Source organism: Stenella coeruleoalba (assembly GCF_951394435.1).
Source record: "Stenella coeruleoalba genome assembly, chromosome: 20".
Lineage (NCBI taxonomy): Eukaryota > Metazoa > Chordata > Mammalia > Artiodactyla > Delphinidae > Stenella > Stenella coeruleoalba.
This window is the reverse complement of record NC_137166.1, coordinates 41,932,138-41,949,305: the sequence shown is the minus strand read 5'-3', so window position 1 is coordinate 41,949,305 and position 17,168 is coordinate 41,932,138. Positions and strand designations below refer to the sequence as shown.

At 58.0% G+C, this 17,168-nt stretch overlaps 1 protein-coding gene across 2 annotated transcripts; it reads right to left on the bottom strand.

Moving 5' to 3' along the window:
• Positions 1 to 1,929: 1,929 nt before the first annotated feature.
• KCTD15 (potassium channel tetramerization domain containing 15) lies at positions 1,930 to 16,913 on the bottom strand. 2 transcript variants are annotated; one of them, XM_079908403.1, is made up of 7 exons: positions 16,789 to 16,913; positions 15,055 to 15,150; positions 13,399 to 13,491; positions 12,573 to 12,748; positions 7,531 to 7,675; positions 4,573 to 4,878; positions 1,930 to 3,447 (listed from the first exon to the last, which is right to left on the bottom strand). In XM_079908403.1, the coding sequence occupies exons 3-7, from the start codon at positions 13,462 to 13,464 to the stop codon at positions 3,289 to 3,291; spliced, it is 852 nt and encodes a 283-aa protein (XP_079764529.1). In that variant the 5' UTR covers positions 13,465 to 13,491; positions 15,055 to 15,150; positions 16,789 to 16,913; the 3' UTR covers positions 1,930 to 3,288. The 2 variants fall into 2 exon arrangements, with proteins under 2 accessions (XP_079764529.1, XP_079764528.1); XM_079908402.1 differs by lacking the exon at positions 1,930 to 3,447 and having other exon boundaries at positions 3,982 to 4,878.
• Positions 16,914 to 17,168: the final 255 nt, after the last annotated feature.

Sequence of the window (17,168 nt, the reverse complement as noted above, 5' to 3'; positions counted from 1 at the left end):
GGAGTCAGGAGGGTGGCCAGAGCCTGATGGGATGGGGCCATCTTGGCAGGTCTGCCTCCTGGATGGGAAGAAGGGTAATCTCCAACCCCGTGCTCTAATTAGGCTCTGCTGGACTCAACCTTGGTCAGGGGCTCAACGGAGCCAGTTCTCACATCCATGCTTCTCTGCCCCTTTGTCAAATGTGTTAGTGGTTTGGTTTACATATACACGTGCACAAAATGAATATAGTGCAAAAGGGCCCAACCCTCCACGGCAACTCCTCACCTAGATCAGGAAGGTTCAGTATTTGGGACTAGAGCTACTCAAGGTGCTTATTCAGTGGTCAAGCCAAGTCCCACGTGTGGGGAGCAGCGGCTTAAGAGTCACTCAAGCCAGAGCACCTTCTTGCGGCTGCCTCGGTGGATTAGAAACGAAGCGCTAGAGCTGGGTGTATAATTCATAAAATATCCTTTATTTATTCTACGGAACACAGTCAAGTGGTAGCTTTAAATTAAAAAAAAAAAAAGCTTTTTAAAAGATATTAGTGTCGTGACCTGACTCTGAGCTCCGTGTCATTAGGACAGTGGCCAAAGCCACCTGTTGTAGCTTTGCAGAGTTCCTGCACGGGCAGAGGTCTGGTGGGGAACAGGGAAGTGTTGGCACAGCTATCTGTCCAGTTGCTTATAATCAAGAATAATTTATGAAGAGCAGAAGTAACACTTATATCGCTGGCAACTGATCAAGAGATTACTTACAATATAGCATATCCATTCCAGGAGGCATAAAGATGTTTGTACTTACTGTTTATAGGGACTATCTTAGAATTTTTGCATCACTTTGGGAACATGGTACTTCTCTACAAATTTAGAAATTCCCTAAATCATACTTCCTGGTTTGTCTTAATTAGTAAGGAGATAAGAGTAACATTCAGTAAGGTAGTTACTCTTTTTTTTTTTTTTTTAGCACAGTGGTTTAATCAAAATGATAGTTTGCTTGAAAATGTTAGGGAATCTCCACCGACCGGCAACCACGCTGGTTATCATACTATAAAAATCCATAAACACACACGGCACTGAGCTGTTTCCACAAGACTTCCTTTCTAATAAACACAACACTTTCTCCTCCTCTCAGACATGAACCTCAGATGCCAAAATGCCCGTGTGCCAACTGTAGGCATGTTGCTGAGCAAAGGAGAAGGTTGGCAAGTCTGTCCAGCAAATTCGATTGTACAGTGGGATGGCGACTGCTCTGCGGCCTCAGACAGCACATGGCTGTGGCCCGTCCCCCAGGCAGGGAGAGGCTGGTGGCCCTTACTGGCATGGGAAAGGGTCCTGGTCTGTTAGAACATAAGGACTTTGAGGAGAAATACAAAAAGGCTCATTAAAACTGGAGGCCTGCGTAAGTACATTCAAGCTCCTCGGAAAGAGACGCCTCGAGGCCTTGTGCTGAGCTAGGGTGACCTGTCCTCATGCGAAGGGCTGCGTGTCCCCTGGCTGGCCTGAGCCATGCGTGGACCGCCTGCCACCTTCTCCTACTGCTCTGCGGCGCTCTAAAGAGGCCGTCAACCTCAACCAAAAACCAGAGGGAGGGAAAAATCACAAACATTGAAGACTGGGTTCAAAAGTCCCTGGACACTTTGGGTCTGCCTTTCCCCAGCCTGCATCTGGTTAGGGGCTGTGAATCAGAATTCCGAATCTGCGCTGCCCAGGGGGGACAGGCACAGCAGTGAGGAAACACCCAAATGCAATTAACAACAGCAAGCTCAGGACCCTTGTTCCTGCCCCTCCCCCAGTTACGGCTGTTGGTTCTTCCTCATCTGAACTGAAGGAACCGAGGGAGGAAGCCCATCCCCAAACCTCCCTGCACAGCACGGAATGCTGGAATCTGGCTGCCGCTTCTGCACAGGATGGAGCCTCAGTCTTTCGCTTTATAGCATCATTTATGGCATGAACTAGGAACATAATGTGTTTACACAAACACGCGACAATTGTACATCAGCATCTTTACAATATTAAAGGAGTCATATACAAGTCTACAGGCATCGTACAAGGGGCAGTGCTGGCCAGGACGCCCCGCCCACCCAGCAGTTCTCTGCGGTTTCTCCAACCTGGGAAAGAGCCATCTCGGGAGGGGAGGGGAGGGGAACTGTGTGTGACAAGGCAGGCGGTATCCATCTTTGGGCCTGTCATCTGAGAGGCAGCAGGTCTGTGAGGACCCCTCAGAGGCAGTCCTCGTTGGAATCCGGGGCCAAGAACCCAAGGTATGACTCTGTCCGGGTCTTACTGGCAAGCTAGTGTAACAGTCTAATTAAAATTCAGTGTGCATATGAGTGTGGGAAAATCAGAGTGGGGGACGGCTTCCTGAGCTGGGGACCCAGAGGATGCTGCTGACAGATGGGCCCCTTCACCGTGGGGCCCATTCCTGAGGTAAGGATGTGGTGTGGCCCCGTGGCTGGTCCCGATGGGGAGAGGACTTCTATGGGAGCCCAGGTGTGCGCACGCATAGACAGGAATCGAAGGCCCTGGGCATTAGTTGGTCAGGTGGCTCTCAAGTGTGGCCTGTGCCCCAGGTGGCAGCAAAGGTAGGGTCTCAAGTGGCTCCACAGCTATCCATCCCCACCTGTACCACCCTCCTCCCAGCAGCCCCACCCCGTGGGAGCCCAGTTTCAGCCCCTGTGGCACTGCCATCCCTGCATCTGCTCCTAGAGCAGGAGCCAGAAGTTTCCAAGCCCTGCTCTGCGGGCACCTGGGCCCGAGTGTCCAGCAGCTCTTCCACCCCCCATGCAGACATGCTGCGCGTCCGACTGAGCTGAGCACCAGATAAAGAAGCGTTGGTCCTTGTCGGCCTCTCTGACTTGTGCACTTACAGTTACTTCCGTCTTAAATACTGTAGAAAAATAAGCCATCTCTGACGCAAGGAGACCCACTGGAGTCTGCCGTGTGGTGAAGGATGGACAGCTCCTCGGCGTGCACTGGGGAGGCCTCTGCTGACCCTGTCTTGGCACACGCGGAGCCCCGAGGACCGGACCGGGAGCCGAGGGGCCCAGACAACTGGTGGCCGAGTTCTCCCACCTCGGCATCTTTGGGTCACATCAACAGTCCTTCAGTGGACATGCCTCCAGCATCCCACATTCTGTTGCCATGACACATGGGGCCTTGGGGCTCTCTGGGCAGGCTTTGGACCCTCCAGCCCCACCCTCAGTCTCACGGCCACCGCTAAGCAGGCATAGGCAGAACTCCCCAGCACAGTTTCCTGGTCCCTGGGGTGTCCCCAGGGCCCAAAGGCCTCAGGTGGGCACTGAGGCAGGGCCTAGTCCAGGGGCTCCTGCTTTATTCGGACAGCAGTGGGCGTGGGCTGCGGTCGCCGCTCCTCCCGGCAAAGCACATATTCACTGAACTGGGACGAGTCCACGCCACCCCCGCAGGACGCAGCCATGCTGAAACCCCTCTGGAACAGCCTCTCCAGGACCTGCCGGGGAAGAAACAGGGGTCAGTCCCGCCCAGCTGTAAGAGTCTGCCTGCCCTGCCTGGTGGGCAAGTGGGCACGAGCCCAGGGCAAGCTACCTTCTCCTGTTAAGACATGTCTTGCTTCCTGACAGAAGTCCCTGCAGAACATCCAGTGGGGCAGCCACAGAAGGGACAGGGGCGGCCAGGCCCCAGGGCCCCTCAAACAGCCAAACCCTGCTGCCCTCAGGGGTCCACAGCCTCGATTGGGCCCCTCTCCCTCCAGACACATGGTCCCAGGTCCCCCTCCCTCACTGAGGCCCCAGTAATAGAGACCCTGCCCCCAGCCTCTGGGCAGCCACCTGCTTCCCTGAGCTGCGAGTCCCAGATGGTTTGATGCCTGGGGGCCCATCAGCTCAAGGGAGCTCGGGGTGGAGAGGAGGCGTCCTCCTGATGTTTGAGTCTCTGCAGGTCTCCGTGTCCACGTGGGCGGGCTTGCGCCTCTGTGAGGGCAGGGCCTGGTCACTGTGTCTGACACCTGGGTCCTGCACCTAGCAAGTTCTGACGGACAGCTTGTGGAATTTTCCCCACAAAGTCCACTCTGCCCCAAGCCTGAAATAGGAGTCTGCTCTTGGGTCTGGAAGAGCTGATGGAAAATAGGCCTCCACTCCACGTGGGGCTTCCCAGCTCTTAGACCCATCTGGGGAAAGCCAGTCCAAACACGCACGGGGCGGCTGTTTGGGTGCTGGTGGCCCCGGGCCGCATGACGAGTAGCGGGGCTCCAGGCCGCCGCCACTCTCAGCCTCTGACCTGCTGCTCCCACTGCCTGGGTTTAATTTGAATCCAAAGTCAGACTCTGGGTGTCAAATGAAGCACACTTTGTTGAAAATACTCTAGGCCATTTTTATAGAACATCCTTTCGGGAAAGAAAAAAAAAAAAAAGCATAGATCAATTTTTTTAAGTCCATCCCCCAGGCGCCATCATTTAATTATGAGCGGGACATAAATTATGCATCGACACATTGTTGCCTTTTCTGTAAGACGGCACGGAGGGCCTCGCCATTGCCGGGACCGAGCCTCCCTCCATCTCCCTCTGCCGCCGGAGGGCGTCGGCGAGGCACGGGGGAGGCGGCGGCCGGCCAGCCCTCACCTGCACCGAGTTGAGCCGGCAGTAGCCGTTGAGCGGGAAGCGGATGACGTGCGTGGGGTCCTGGTTCCAGCCGGCGTTGACCGAGTTGCACATGACGTCCCCGGTCTCGGGGAAGACCTCCTCGATGAGAGCCTTCTCGCCGCTGAGCGCGATCCGCTCACCCAGGTCCGGCGTGACCCGCACCACCAGGCAGTCGCAGGCCCGGCTGCGGCGCCGCTGCGCCTGCTCCTGCTGCCAGCGCTCCAGCTCGCGCACCATGGGTTGCAGCTGGTAGTAGCGCGCCTCCTCGTACAGCAGGCTGAAGTCCTGTGGGCACGCACACACGGCGGGGGGTGGTGGGGATGTGCCGGGCCGGCTCCAGGGGCCCCCCCCTCACACCCCGCACCCCCAGGGCACAGTGTGGTCTGGGATGGTTTGTCCCCATTGTAGGGATGGGGAAAACGAGTCTCAGCTGAATGTGTGCCCCCCAAAAAGGTGTTGCCTCCATGCAGGCAGCGGCTGGTGTGCACCTGTCCCAAGACCCCATGAGCTCTTCCATCTGGTCCCAAGCACTGGGGGTGGCTTCATCCCCCTGAAGCAGAGAGAAGCCTCTGGATAGACCCGGAGGCTAGGTTAGAGGAGCCAGAGGCTGTGCGGATGCCTGGAAACCTACTGATTTGTCAGCAAGGCACGGGGCAGCCCCGTCCTCACCTGCCCTGGAGGAGCTCACTGCGGGGCAGGGAGGCGAAACAGACCTGTCTGGGTTGGATTTTCGGCATCATTATCTACCAGACCTTCTCTGAGCCTCAGTTTCCTCATCTATAAAATGGATGTAAACATCCAGCTCAAAGACGGGGTGAAGCTTAAAGGACAAGGTCGGCCCCTGCCCTTGCAGGCAGTGTGAGGAGGTGTCTGGGGGACACCCACCTCTCACCAGCAGCCCACTCCCGGGCTGGCGGGCTCGCACCAACCACCCCTCAGGCCCTGATGATCAGACCACTGCCCCGGTCAAACACATGTCCACCCACACCCACCCCAGCCCTGAGTAGCTGAGGACCCATGACCACACCACTCAGCTCAAGTCCGGCTGGTGAGCCTGAGGACCCCTGGGGGGGAGTCAAGGAAGCCCAACCCCCAAAGCCGGGCCCACCCCACTGTCCCTAAGTCCGTTCCTCCTGCTGACTGACCCCAGCTTTCGGAGTCACCCCAGGGGAAGCCTCCCCAGGCCTGTTATCAGTCAAGAACCCATCCTGTGGAGCTAGAGACTGTCTTACAGAGTGAAGTAAGTCAGAAAGAGAAAAACAAATATCGTATATTAACACATGTATGTGGAACCTAGAAAAATGGTACAGATGAACCGGTCTGCAGGGCAGAAATAGAGACACAGATGTAGAGAACAAACGTATGGACACCGAGGGGGGAAAGTGGCGGGGGGTAGGATGGTGGTGGGATGAATTGGGAAATTGGGATTGACATGTGTACACTAATATGTATAAAATAGGTAACTCATAAGAACTGCTGTATAAAAAATAAATAAAATAAAATTCAAACATTTAAAAGAACCCATCCTGTCCCTCCACAGGGGTTCCTCAGGGCACCATGCCGGGCCTTTGCTCTCATCCATGCAAGGTTTGAAATGATGTCTGCAAACCAACAACCCCACTTCCTTCCTCATAGCCCAGAACATCTCCCCCGGGTGCCCCACCAGCTCTTCCACACAGGAGTGCGGTGCCACTCCCCCACAGCCTGTTCTACCCTGGGCCTCCACACAGCCACTCAGGACTCAAGCTGCAGGCCAGAGGCACCCTCGAGAGCCCCCGACCCTCTCCATCCACACCCGTGGCTCCTGCATCTTCTTCCTAAGCGTGGATCTGATCTACCGACTCTGTTCCACCTTCACTGCCTCTACCCTCCTGCTCCCCTGCATATCCTTTTCCACACAACAGATCTGACGGTCATGGCCCTACTCACAACCCTTCCACTGCATTCAGGGTAAAAAGCCGAATGCTGAGCCGGCCACCAAGGTCCTGACACCAAGCAGCAGCCTTCCTTCCTGCTCTTTCCTTCCCAGTTCATACGGTCCCAGGCTGCCACCCATCCAGCTCCTTGCCCTCCCCTCTCCGCTTCTCACCAAGGCCCTCACACCTGTCTGCCCCCGTTCCTCCGCCATCACCCAGAGAAACAGCCTTGCCTCCAAACCCACCCGGGCCCGCTCTCCGCGTGGTTCCCTCTCACAGTGCTCTCTGCTTCTCTGAAGTGTTTGCCCCTGTGGAATTCAAGTGTTTTTTGGTTCATCGTCTGTCTTCCCACTAGACCGTAACCACTATGGGGACAGGACCCATGTCTGCCTTGTCTTTCACTGCATGTTCAGCTGGAGTTCGGCTGTTGGCACCCAGGAACTGAACTGAATGAGGGATGAAACAGCCCCAGGGCCACTGGGGTCCTCTGGGTGCTGGCAGGAAGAAAGAAAGGAAGGACATTTGCTGGTTGGAGCTGGGGTAGCCCAGGCATGGGCTTCCTGCCTCCGGGATCCCCATGCCGTGAGGGGCCCAGCACCGGAGGCAGGACTCTCAGAACCAGGTCGGCTGCCGCAGACAGGCTCGCCCGGAGACCTGGGGGCGAGCTTTTGTTTAAGGGTGTTTGGACTGGATCAGTTTTCCCCCTGCCAAGTGCCTACGAGGAACAGATCTGGGAACCTCTAACTCCTGTAACTCCGGCACACGACAGTCGTTCAACACGACAAACATGAAACCGGGGTAAGCGCCGCTGCCGCTGCTTAACTGCTGTTACACCCTGATAAATAAGCTAAAAATGTGAGAAAACAAAATTATTTAGGAAAACTGATTTAGCCCTCGGCTTCATCGTTTAAGTTTTTATGGTTGCCGTGACAACTGTGGGTCCATTTATGAAGTCACAGCCTACCCTGTGGAACGCCACCGCACAGGCAGTGTGCCGCGCAGCTGCCAGCTGCGGACTGACCTTGAAGTCATCTGGGAGCAGCAGTTTCGACGTCCGCAGGAAGCTCAGGACATAGCGGAAAATCTCCCCATCCCGGTCGATGAAATAATGTTGCTTCAAACTGTCCAGGACGATGGGCTCGGTGCCATTGAAGAGGCGGCTTATTCTGGGAGAGATGGGGGCGGAGATGTGGGATGGAAGGGCGGGTCCACCTGCCCCACCCCGACTCCTTAGAGCTCGCCCTGCTGGAGGGGCGAGGGGCCTTACACGGTGACTCTGGGCTGCGCCAGGACTGAAAAGGATGTTTGCACACACCAGCGGCAGCCGGGACACCAGCGCGGCAACCAGCACATGCACACGCCCCGCCTACACGCACAAGCCACAGCCAGAGAGAGGCACACCCGGCTCTGTACGCCCGCCTGCCCGCTGACACAGGCTACAGGCCTGGAAAACCACAGCGAGACACAGACACAGCCACCCCGTCCCACGCACACAAACCCTTGCTGGACAGAACCGCCCAGAAAACCCCCACTGACCACCAGACACGCCAGCTCACGGCCGCCCGTCCAGTGAACACATGTAAACCAGCTGCCACGCTCCCGGGTCACACACATCCACCTCCCCCAACCTGCGTGAACGAGCAGCAGACAGGACACACCCGGGCAGCAGGCACGGCGTCACATGGTCCCCTCGCTCACAACACACAAACCACAGGCAGACCCAGACACATCCGGTGCGGGACACACCAGGCAGCACGGGTCCACCAGAGACACAGCTACGTATGCTCAACAAACTCACAGACGAACCACCCACAGCTCTGCGCTCAGGGAACCCTAGGGGAGAACAGAGGCAGGCACCGGGGACAGCACGTGTGTGTGCAGCTACAGTGCACGCACGTACACACACACACACACACACACACACACACGCACACCCCAGTGTGTACACACATACCAGAGTGGATGCACACAGAACAGCGCACACACGTGCTCCAATGCGTGCACGTGTGCTACAGCGAGTGCGCACTGGGGAGGGGACCGCGAGGGGAGGCCAGGTCCCAGCACCCCACCTTCTGAAGGACAGTGGCTCTGACAGAAGCACAGGACCTGCAGCAGGCTCTCGGGGCGCCCTGATGCCTGGCCCTCTCCACTCCAGGGAGGAGGAACCAGGCCTCCCCACTTCCCAGGGCGGCAGGCTCTGGTTTGGCTAACTTCCCCTGCAGACCCCGGGCCCCGGGGGGGAGAGTTAGGATACCCCGAAGAGGGGTGGGGACAGCCAAGAGCTTGACTCGGGAACCGCAGGGAGGTCGGCGGCGTCTCCCCAGGGGCAGCATCTCCAGACATCCTTCGGCCGACAGGCAGGGCCACATACATGTCCCCAGCTGGACCCTGCACAGCCCGGGAGAAGGGTGGCCCCGACCTGGGCCCCAGGCCTTCCAGCCCAACCTGTACAAGCCTCCCAGGAAGGCTCCCCTCTCCCTCAGCAGCCCCCTCCGCAGGCCCTGCCCCACTCCTGCCACTGTGTGCCAGGGCAATGAGCTGGGGGGTCACGGCACCCAAAGCCTCTCTCGGGGCCTTCCATTGACACCAGCCGCTCTGGTGGCCTGGTACACTTCAGGCATTGGCCAGGAGGGTCTGCCCAGGGGTAGAGTGACTAACCTGTTCTCACTCTGGGGACATGGCCCAGCGGGGCCATATAAAGGGCAAGGCTGCCTCGTAGAAGGGCATGAGCAGGCCAGAGCCCATGGGGAGGTGTGGAGAGGCCCGAGCCTGTGGAACCAGTGCTGCGGTCACCCACATACAGCTCATCTCAGAGCTCCAAAGGCCACGGAGCCCCATCAACCCCCAGGCCTGATGACAATGATACTGGAGAACACAGCCCCGCTGCACAGCTCTGTGGGCTCCAAGGCCTATTCCAGGCCTCAAACTCCCCAAGACCTGACCTCAGCAGAGCTTGGGCGTCCAGGTATCAGAATAAGGGCCACCCAGCAGCCCTGGAGACAGACAGGACCGAGCGAGGCACCAGGTGCCACGGGCAGTCATCCGCAGACTGCTGAGGGACCCCACGTGGCACCAGCAGGAAGAAGTGAGAGCCATTTCCATAGGTGAGCCAGCACGTGTGAAGCCTCAGTCTCCCTGCAATTTTCTCCACCCTCCCTGGCTGAGCTCAAGCTCTGTGCAGCAAGCAATGTCCCACGGCTGCTTGTGTTGCAAACCCGCCTGACATCAGGCTGTGAAGCTCCAGACCTGCTGGTCTAGACGACTCCCAATCCACCACATTCCAGGGCTTCCTGGGTTCTAGGCTGTCTTATGGGTCCAAGGCTAGAAGGCTCTCAATCTGCCTTATTTCAGGACTGGCTGGTTCTAGGTCTTTCCAGGTTCGGTGTCTCTTCACAGACTAAGGCCTTTCATGCCCTCAGGGTCTGAAGCTATCAAGGACATGAGCAGCTTGAGGGAAGGTTAGTCACTTCAAAGGGAGCTCCCGACACGTGTGTGTGGTCTTAAGAGTCCATTGCCACCGCAGGCCACTCTCTGAGGGAGACTGCAGGTTCGGGGTACCAACTTCAGAAGTCTTCCACAGAATAAGCTGGCCGGTTCTGACCCCAGCTGATAGGGGTTGTTTTCTTTTTCTTCTTTCTTCCTTTTTTTTTTTTAAGCCTCGGCTCCAATTTCCTGCATGTTTCAGTGGCAGGTTTTATTAGTTCTAAAGTTCCTGGACATCTTAATTTGTTGCTTCCCACAGCGAGGATGAACGCAAGCGTGGGGCTGCCATGGCAGGAGCTAAACGACGTTCCAAGTGCGCTGGCAGACACAGGAGTCCACTCCCAGCCCTGGGCAGCTGGGCGGGGCCGGCTCTGGGCGAGGACCCGTTGGCGCTCCCTGCCTTGCCAAGAACCAGGAGCCCAGGCACAGCTCTGTGGGCACCGGGACCTGAGGGGCTGGGGGGCGCTCCCGGCATTGCCCAGGGTGGGACTTTGCTGACATCCAGAACCCCCTCCACCCCCGGTGACCTTAACACAATTCTCCATCTCCAGGTGACTTATACGTCGGTGACCCTGGATGAGGGATTGACCTTTGTTTCCAGAATTAGTGAAAAACAGTTTTTTAATTTTAATAATTTACTCAAAGAAGGATGAGAGAGATCTGAGGGGCTCTGGCCAGCAGAGCTGCCCAACCCACTTCTCAGGCCTGGCCTGACCCACTGTCCTGACTGTCCTACAGGTCACACCACCCTCAACTGGCCTCTAGGCCCAAGCTTCAGGCCTGAGGAGCAGCTCTCCTGTGAGCCGGAAGCCATCCAGGCAGAACAGATCCATCCTGAGGCCCCAGGAAAGAATGCAGACCGCCACCCGCTCTGGGCACATCCTGCTGGCCCGCGGGTCCCAAAGGTCACGGGCCAGCAAGATGGCCCGCCCCACATCAGAGCAGGACAATGGGTGAGGACGGGCTGTGGGTCTGGGAGGGGAGGACCACCCCCTGCCCGCCCTGTTCCAGGCAGCAGCCTGGAGACAGAATGAGGAGGCCGTTCCCCGCAGGCCTGGGCCATGATTACTCCAGAAAGGCAAGTGTCTGATTTCAGGGAACACTCTTCAGAGACGTTGTGGGCAAGGGTTTCATGAATTTCACTCACAGACGTCGTCGACCGATTAAGGGATGATCTATCTCAAACAAGGCGCGAATGCCGCAGAAGGCTAAATTGAAATTAAATAAGTGGAATCCATCTCCCATCCTCGACAGGGCTCTGCCAGAGAGCGCCAGGCCGACACGGCTGACGTGGCCTCCCGGATGCTGCCCCTCCGAGACCCCCAGGTCACAAGCGCCCCAGGCCTAGCCTCTGTCTGCTGAGGGAGCGAAGCTCCAACCGTCACCTGCACCCGATGCCCCAAATTCTGAACGACACACCGCATCCACCTCCAGCACTCCCCCCTGGAGGGCGCCACCCTGGCCTCCAACGAGCTCCCAAAGCCGCCACTTCCACACGCTATGAATCCTCCGTGCTCTGCGCGGCCACACCGGCGACGAGGCAGCCGGATCAGAAAGCTTCCCGGAGCCGCTCCCCCTCGGTGTCTGGGGGATTAATTAACTCCTCTTTTTATTTTAAATGTCTAAAACAGAGGTGATGCCCTGCAGCCGTGGCCCTCCCGCCGCCAGCCCTCAGTGGTGGCCGCCTCACTGTACCAGGAGCGAGCGGTCCCCGGCTCAGCAAGTAGCGTGCGGCATCATCTCCAGGAGATGCTCAGAGACCCGTCCCACCTCTGGCCAGCCCTGCTGTTACAGGCGGAAGCCAGGTCTGCCCCTAGGAGAGAAATGCCTGAGAGGCAAAAGCAGGAGAGTCAGCAGTGCCCGGCGCCTCCCACAGATGAGTCCAGGAGTCAGGAGCACCGGGGAGCTGGGGGGAGTGTAAAGCTCCCTGCAGGGAGGGTCCTGGTCGGAGACGCTTTGCCCGCTGATGGCGGTATGTGGCTCATGCTTGTCCACAGCTGTGGATACTCCCGAACATCACGGAATTCCTAGCCAGTCGCTGCAACCCCCCCAAATCCAAGGGAGCCTGCTGCTAGCCCTTAGGGTCCAGCAGTGGCCACCCAAACAGGCAAAGAGGACAAATTGCAGCTGCCCCTCACCCTTCCCCTTATGCTCTATCCCAAGGGTTAGGCTCGGAAACAGGATGGACTATTTCTCCCCAGCATGACGCCAAGAAGTACGCAGCATTGCTCACGAACGGTCCCCTGCAAAGGCCGGGCTTGAGTCTCACTCAAGAGTAACCTGAAGGAACATGAGGTTCCCCAGCCAGCTGCTGGCCAGCTGCAGGCGGGGCTGGCTCTGAAAAGTGGCCTCTGTCAGTGAGTCAGGAACTCCCCCTAACACTACCAATGCCACCAGCTCAGGGTCACAAGTCCCTGTGCAAAGCGGCCATTGACAGGGGCACTCAGCTTCCTGAACCCCAGTTCCCCAGGTCTAGGAGCAGGGGGGCCTTGGAGAGCCCTGCGTGTTGGCTGGTAGCAGGCTACAGATGCTGCCTGTCACCACTGCACGCCCCGGTGCCATGAGGGGCTCGGCTCTTACCTGGAGTCAGGGTACTTGGTGAGCGTGGCCAGGCTGCTGGTGTACATGTGGCCGCCCACGTCGATGTGCACAGGCGCGTTGGACTTAGTGAGCTGGGCTGGCAGTGGGATCCCCTGGGCGGCCAGGGGAGACACAGGCGACCGGGTGAGAGACAACCGAGACATGCTTCCTCCCTCCTGGAGATGGAAACAAGGCACAAAACAAGGGTTTCTCCACGACGGAGCTATGCGCTCCTTTTACTGCCAATGTGATCACAGATCTAATCAGATCACTTCTGCCTGTGCCTGATCACATATTCAGCTGACAAATTGTGGCCACCACTGTAATTAAGTGTATTCGCATCATTTTCTTCAAAGTCCCAGAGGGAAAAAAGAAAGATGCTTATTAGCAATAAGAAATCAAGAAAAAAAAAATTTTGTTCAAGGTGTCAGCCTCCAGGGGCATAAAACAAACTGCAAAATTCTAATTAAAGGTCGTGGGCTTCTGTGTTAGATGTGAAATATCCCCTGACAAACGAATCACCAATTTGTGAATTGGGATTCAGGGGTTTTTGCAAGTTTGTCTCAGTAACGAGACACCTCTAAATTAGGGACTTCCTCAGCACCTAAGGCATTGAGTTTTATACATGTAGTAAATTTCACATCAAATTAAGAGCATTTTTGTTTCCCAAAAAAATACACAATCGTGCGGCCAGTCAACAGCCGTCTCTTGAATGCCACCGCTGTGGCTGCAGCTGCGAGGAAGGGCAGCCAGTGAGCTGGCGCTTGGGAAGACGGCAAATAGGAGGACACCAGCCCTTGACCCAGCCCACCCTGCTGGCTCTCACCGCGGGGCCAGTGCTGCCGTGGGCGTGAAGCGAGGACCCGCTCGGCCGCTCCTTGCGGTGAGGCATCTAGGCTTCCATCGCTGCCCAGAGTATCTGTGGGAAGCACCAACACAACCAGACAGGACTTACTCCTCAGTGGTCCTGGGCGCCGTGTCTCCCAGTCAAAGATGCTTACAATCGTCCTTTATGAACATGCGTCCCAGAACCCCATGCCCTACCACACTGCCCGCTACTATCCTGTCCCCACACCCCAAAGCAAGCCTCCGGGCCATAGGAGATTACTTACACACACACACACACACACACACACACACACACACACACACACACTCACACATGTGTTTTCAGGGCAGCTCCATGTCTGCTAATTCAGCTAATGACAGTACTGAAACATATGCTCACCATTATTGCCCCCAAAATGTTTCAGAACAAATCTGATTTTCTTGGTATTTTGGTTTTGAGACACGTTACCAAGCATGTCTCCTCTTACTTCAGAGAGAACCCTGGGAACCACAGCTTAGAGAGGATCCCCCCCACCCTCCATGGGCTTCGGAGCCCCAGGACCTCTTTGAACACCATCTCTGCAGTGTTAAGATGCAGTTTGCAACTGGCTGGACACAGAGAAGCCAGGGAAGAGCGAAAGTCACTTAGGAAGCCACCGCTCCCCCTGTGGCTCCTTAGAGAAGAAAACTTCTCTTTGTTTGCCCAGCCTGCACCTCTGCAGTTTCTCCCCAGACCCCGGGAATGGTCTTGTCTGTGCCTAATATATTCCAGATCCCTTTGGGATCACAGCCCCAAGGCATTAGAGAAAGCTGGCCAGAAGGAGACAGCAGCTCAGCTAATGAACACTCTCTCCTGCCTCTCCTCTCAGCCGCAACCACCTGAAATAAGCCTGTCCCACAGTCTCTAGAAGCTGTCTGAGAACACTTGCAGGCCCCATGCAGGAGAGCTGGAGGAGAGCAGGTTTAAGCAGACCCCTTCCACTGACCCGGGGCTGGGGGAGACGTGCACAGTGACTATCACCCCCCCGCCCCCACTGGCTTCCATATACCTAAACCTGGACTTATCCGTTGCAGGTTTAACCCGAACCTCTCTCAAGGATTGACTTTGTGCCTTGAAATTCAACATCCAGTTTTAACACATGAACCAAGGTCCAATGAGAATCAAATCCTGCAGATTTAAGCCGGGCCACTCTCCCAGGATTTGTCCTGCCCTCGGTGTCCTGGCAAGTCCTCTGACAGGAAATCGGTGGGGGGTGGCTATTAGCAGACAGTCATGTTTAACTTCTAGCTGTCCAGGGTCTGCTGCTTTGGGCATTCCTGAGTTCCCGCAAGCTTCAAAAAGAAAACCAGGTCACTTATCTCAAGGAAGTTCTGAGAAACCAAAACATATCTCAGGAATGGGCTATCCTGCCCTGGGAGGCTCTGCTGGGGAGGAGTCAGAAGGAAAGCCACACTGAGGATAAACTGTGCTGGAAGGAATTCCGACGGAACGTCTATCAAAGCAGACTGCACAATGCCGGCCCTACTGCCAGGACACTACTCAGAAGTGACATTTAACACCAAGTACCCATCACAAAAGCTGCTCGATCGTGTTCTCACCCAGACTTTTCCATCGCAGGCACCACCTGATGTTCATGGCACACCAGAAACTCACCATTGGAAGCCCCAGGCTGTACGCCTTGCCGCGAACCTCCACTGCTCCCTCCGACAAACGCATCTGTGCTGGACAACGACCCTTTCCCCGAGACCACTGCCAAGGTCAGAAGCATAAAGTGGGTGCAGGAAGAGACACAAGTTCATTCCGCCAGCACCAGCATCAAACCCACGACCAGCCCCAGCTCGCCACGCCCCTCCCGAGGCTCAGCCAAACCGCCTGTTGCAGGGGCCTCGGCGGTCGTGTGCTGCACGGCCCGCGGGTTTCCAAACCGGCTGGGTACTGACCCGCTTCTCCAAGCTGCGGCGGGAGCCCGGGGTCCCGCGCCCGCCCGCCACCGAGCCCCGCCCGCCCGAGCAGAGGGAAGCGAGCAGAATGCCACGCTCATTTACACACAAAATGATTTTGTGTCCTATTGTGCTCGCAGTTGTTCAGCTCTCTGGGGGTGATTAAACTGGCTGAGCTGCGGCAGCTTGAGACGATTTCACTAAATCGCTTCTTCGTGAAGTCGCTTCTTTGCTAAGCTGTTATTTTAACCATAAAAGGTAAACAGAAGGCGGCTCGAGAACTCCCTTCAGGTCTGCGCCCAGGGCGCCAGCCCCGGGCAAGAGGGCCAGGGGCCTGCAGAATCGTCCAGGGGGCGGGCCGGAAGGGAGGCAGGCGGGCCACCTGGCGCGCGCCAGCCCGGCCGCGGAGCCCGCCGGCCGGTGTGAACTTCGTTCGGGGCGGCCGGAGCCGGCTGGGTGCAGGCCGGCGGCGCCGCGGGCGGCGGTGGCCGCGGCACCCAGAGCGCCTTGCAGGACCGCGAGGGTGTGCGGCACGGGCGGGGCGGAAGACAAAGTTAAATCAAGAGGCAGATACTTAGAGACCACAGATGGGAAGCTCGCCTAATTAAGGACGTAAAAGCGCTTTTGTTCTCAAAGTTTATTGTTGCCGGGATTTAAAAAAAATTAATTGAAACTAATGCTGTTATTCACTCGTGCACTTAAATTCCTTCATGCACATTTGAGACGCAGAGTGAAAACTTGAAGCTGATCTTTCTGCAGCCGGAGGTGGGGGGCGCGGGAGGACTGAAACGCGCTCCAGCTACGGGGGAGGGGGGCTGTTTGAGAGTGTGCCGGTGCGCGCGTCCAGGTCAGGGGGTACCGGCGGGAATCGGGGATCCGGAGGCGGCGATCGCGTCTCCGCGCGGCCCGCCTGGGGCTCCAGACCCCGCGCGCTTGGGACGACCACCAGACCGCCAGCCCCTCCCGCTCGTTTCGGACTCGCGGGTGGGCGTCAGAGGACACACATCTGTCCCGTTGGAGACTTTTTCTCTCTCTGATTTGGACACCAAGCCGGGCCCAGTCAGCCGAAGCCCCGGCTGCGTGAGCCAGGTTCTGACCCCGGAAACACGCCGGCCCTGCAGGGCGCTCGGCCCGGCACTGAGGCCCGAGTGCCGGGACGTGAACACCCCCTCACCCCCACCTCCCCGTGCGGCAGGAAGCTAGGTGCCCGCCCGCGTGGGGAGGGTCCACCCGGGGCCAGGGCCGGCCCACGTGGGCAGTCCCCCCCTCCCGCACCAGGCCTTTGTGCTGGGTGCCCCCGTGCCGCCAGCCCCCGCCGCCCTGCACCGGGACAAAGCAGCCGCCCCTCCCACGTCCGAATCACGGCCGGGCGACTTTCTGGGTATCGCAGCCACTTTAGGGACAGGGGTGCGCGTCGCTGAGCGGTGGCCGCCCGCGCGAGGCTTACCTCGGAGCCGGAGCGGCGGATCGGACTCGGGCGCAGCCCCCGCCCCGCGCAGCCGCTGGTCTCGGGCGCCGGGCGCAGCCTCGCCGCCTCTGCTTGCTGCGCGGGTCGCTCCGGTCTCGTCCTGGAGTTACTTTCTCTCTCGCCCCCAACCCTCCCCCCACCCACCCCTCCCGCCCCGGCCCCCGCTTCGCGCGGCCCCTCGCGGCGCGGCGCGCCGGGGCCTCCCCTCCCCGCCCTCCCCTCGCCTCCTCCCCTCCTCGCGGCCGCCGCCGCCGCCGCCGCCGCCGCCTCCTCTTCGCGCCGCTCTCCGGCTGCCCTCCCGCCGCTCCCACCTCCTCTCCTCCCTCCTCTCTCTCCAGCGGCCTTCCCCGATTGCTGGC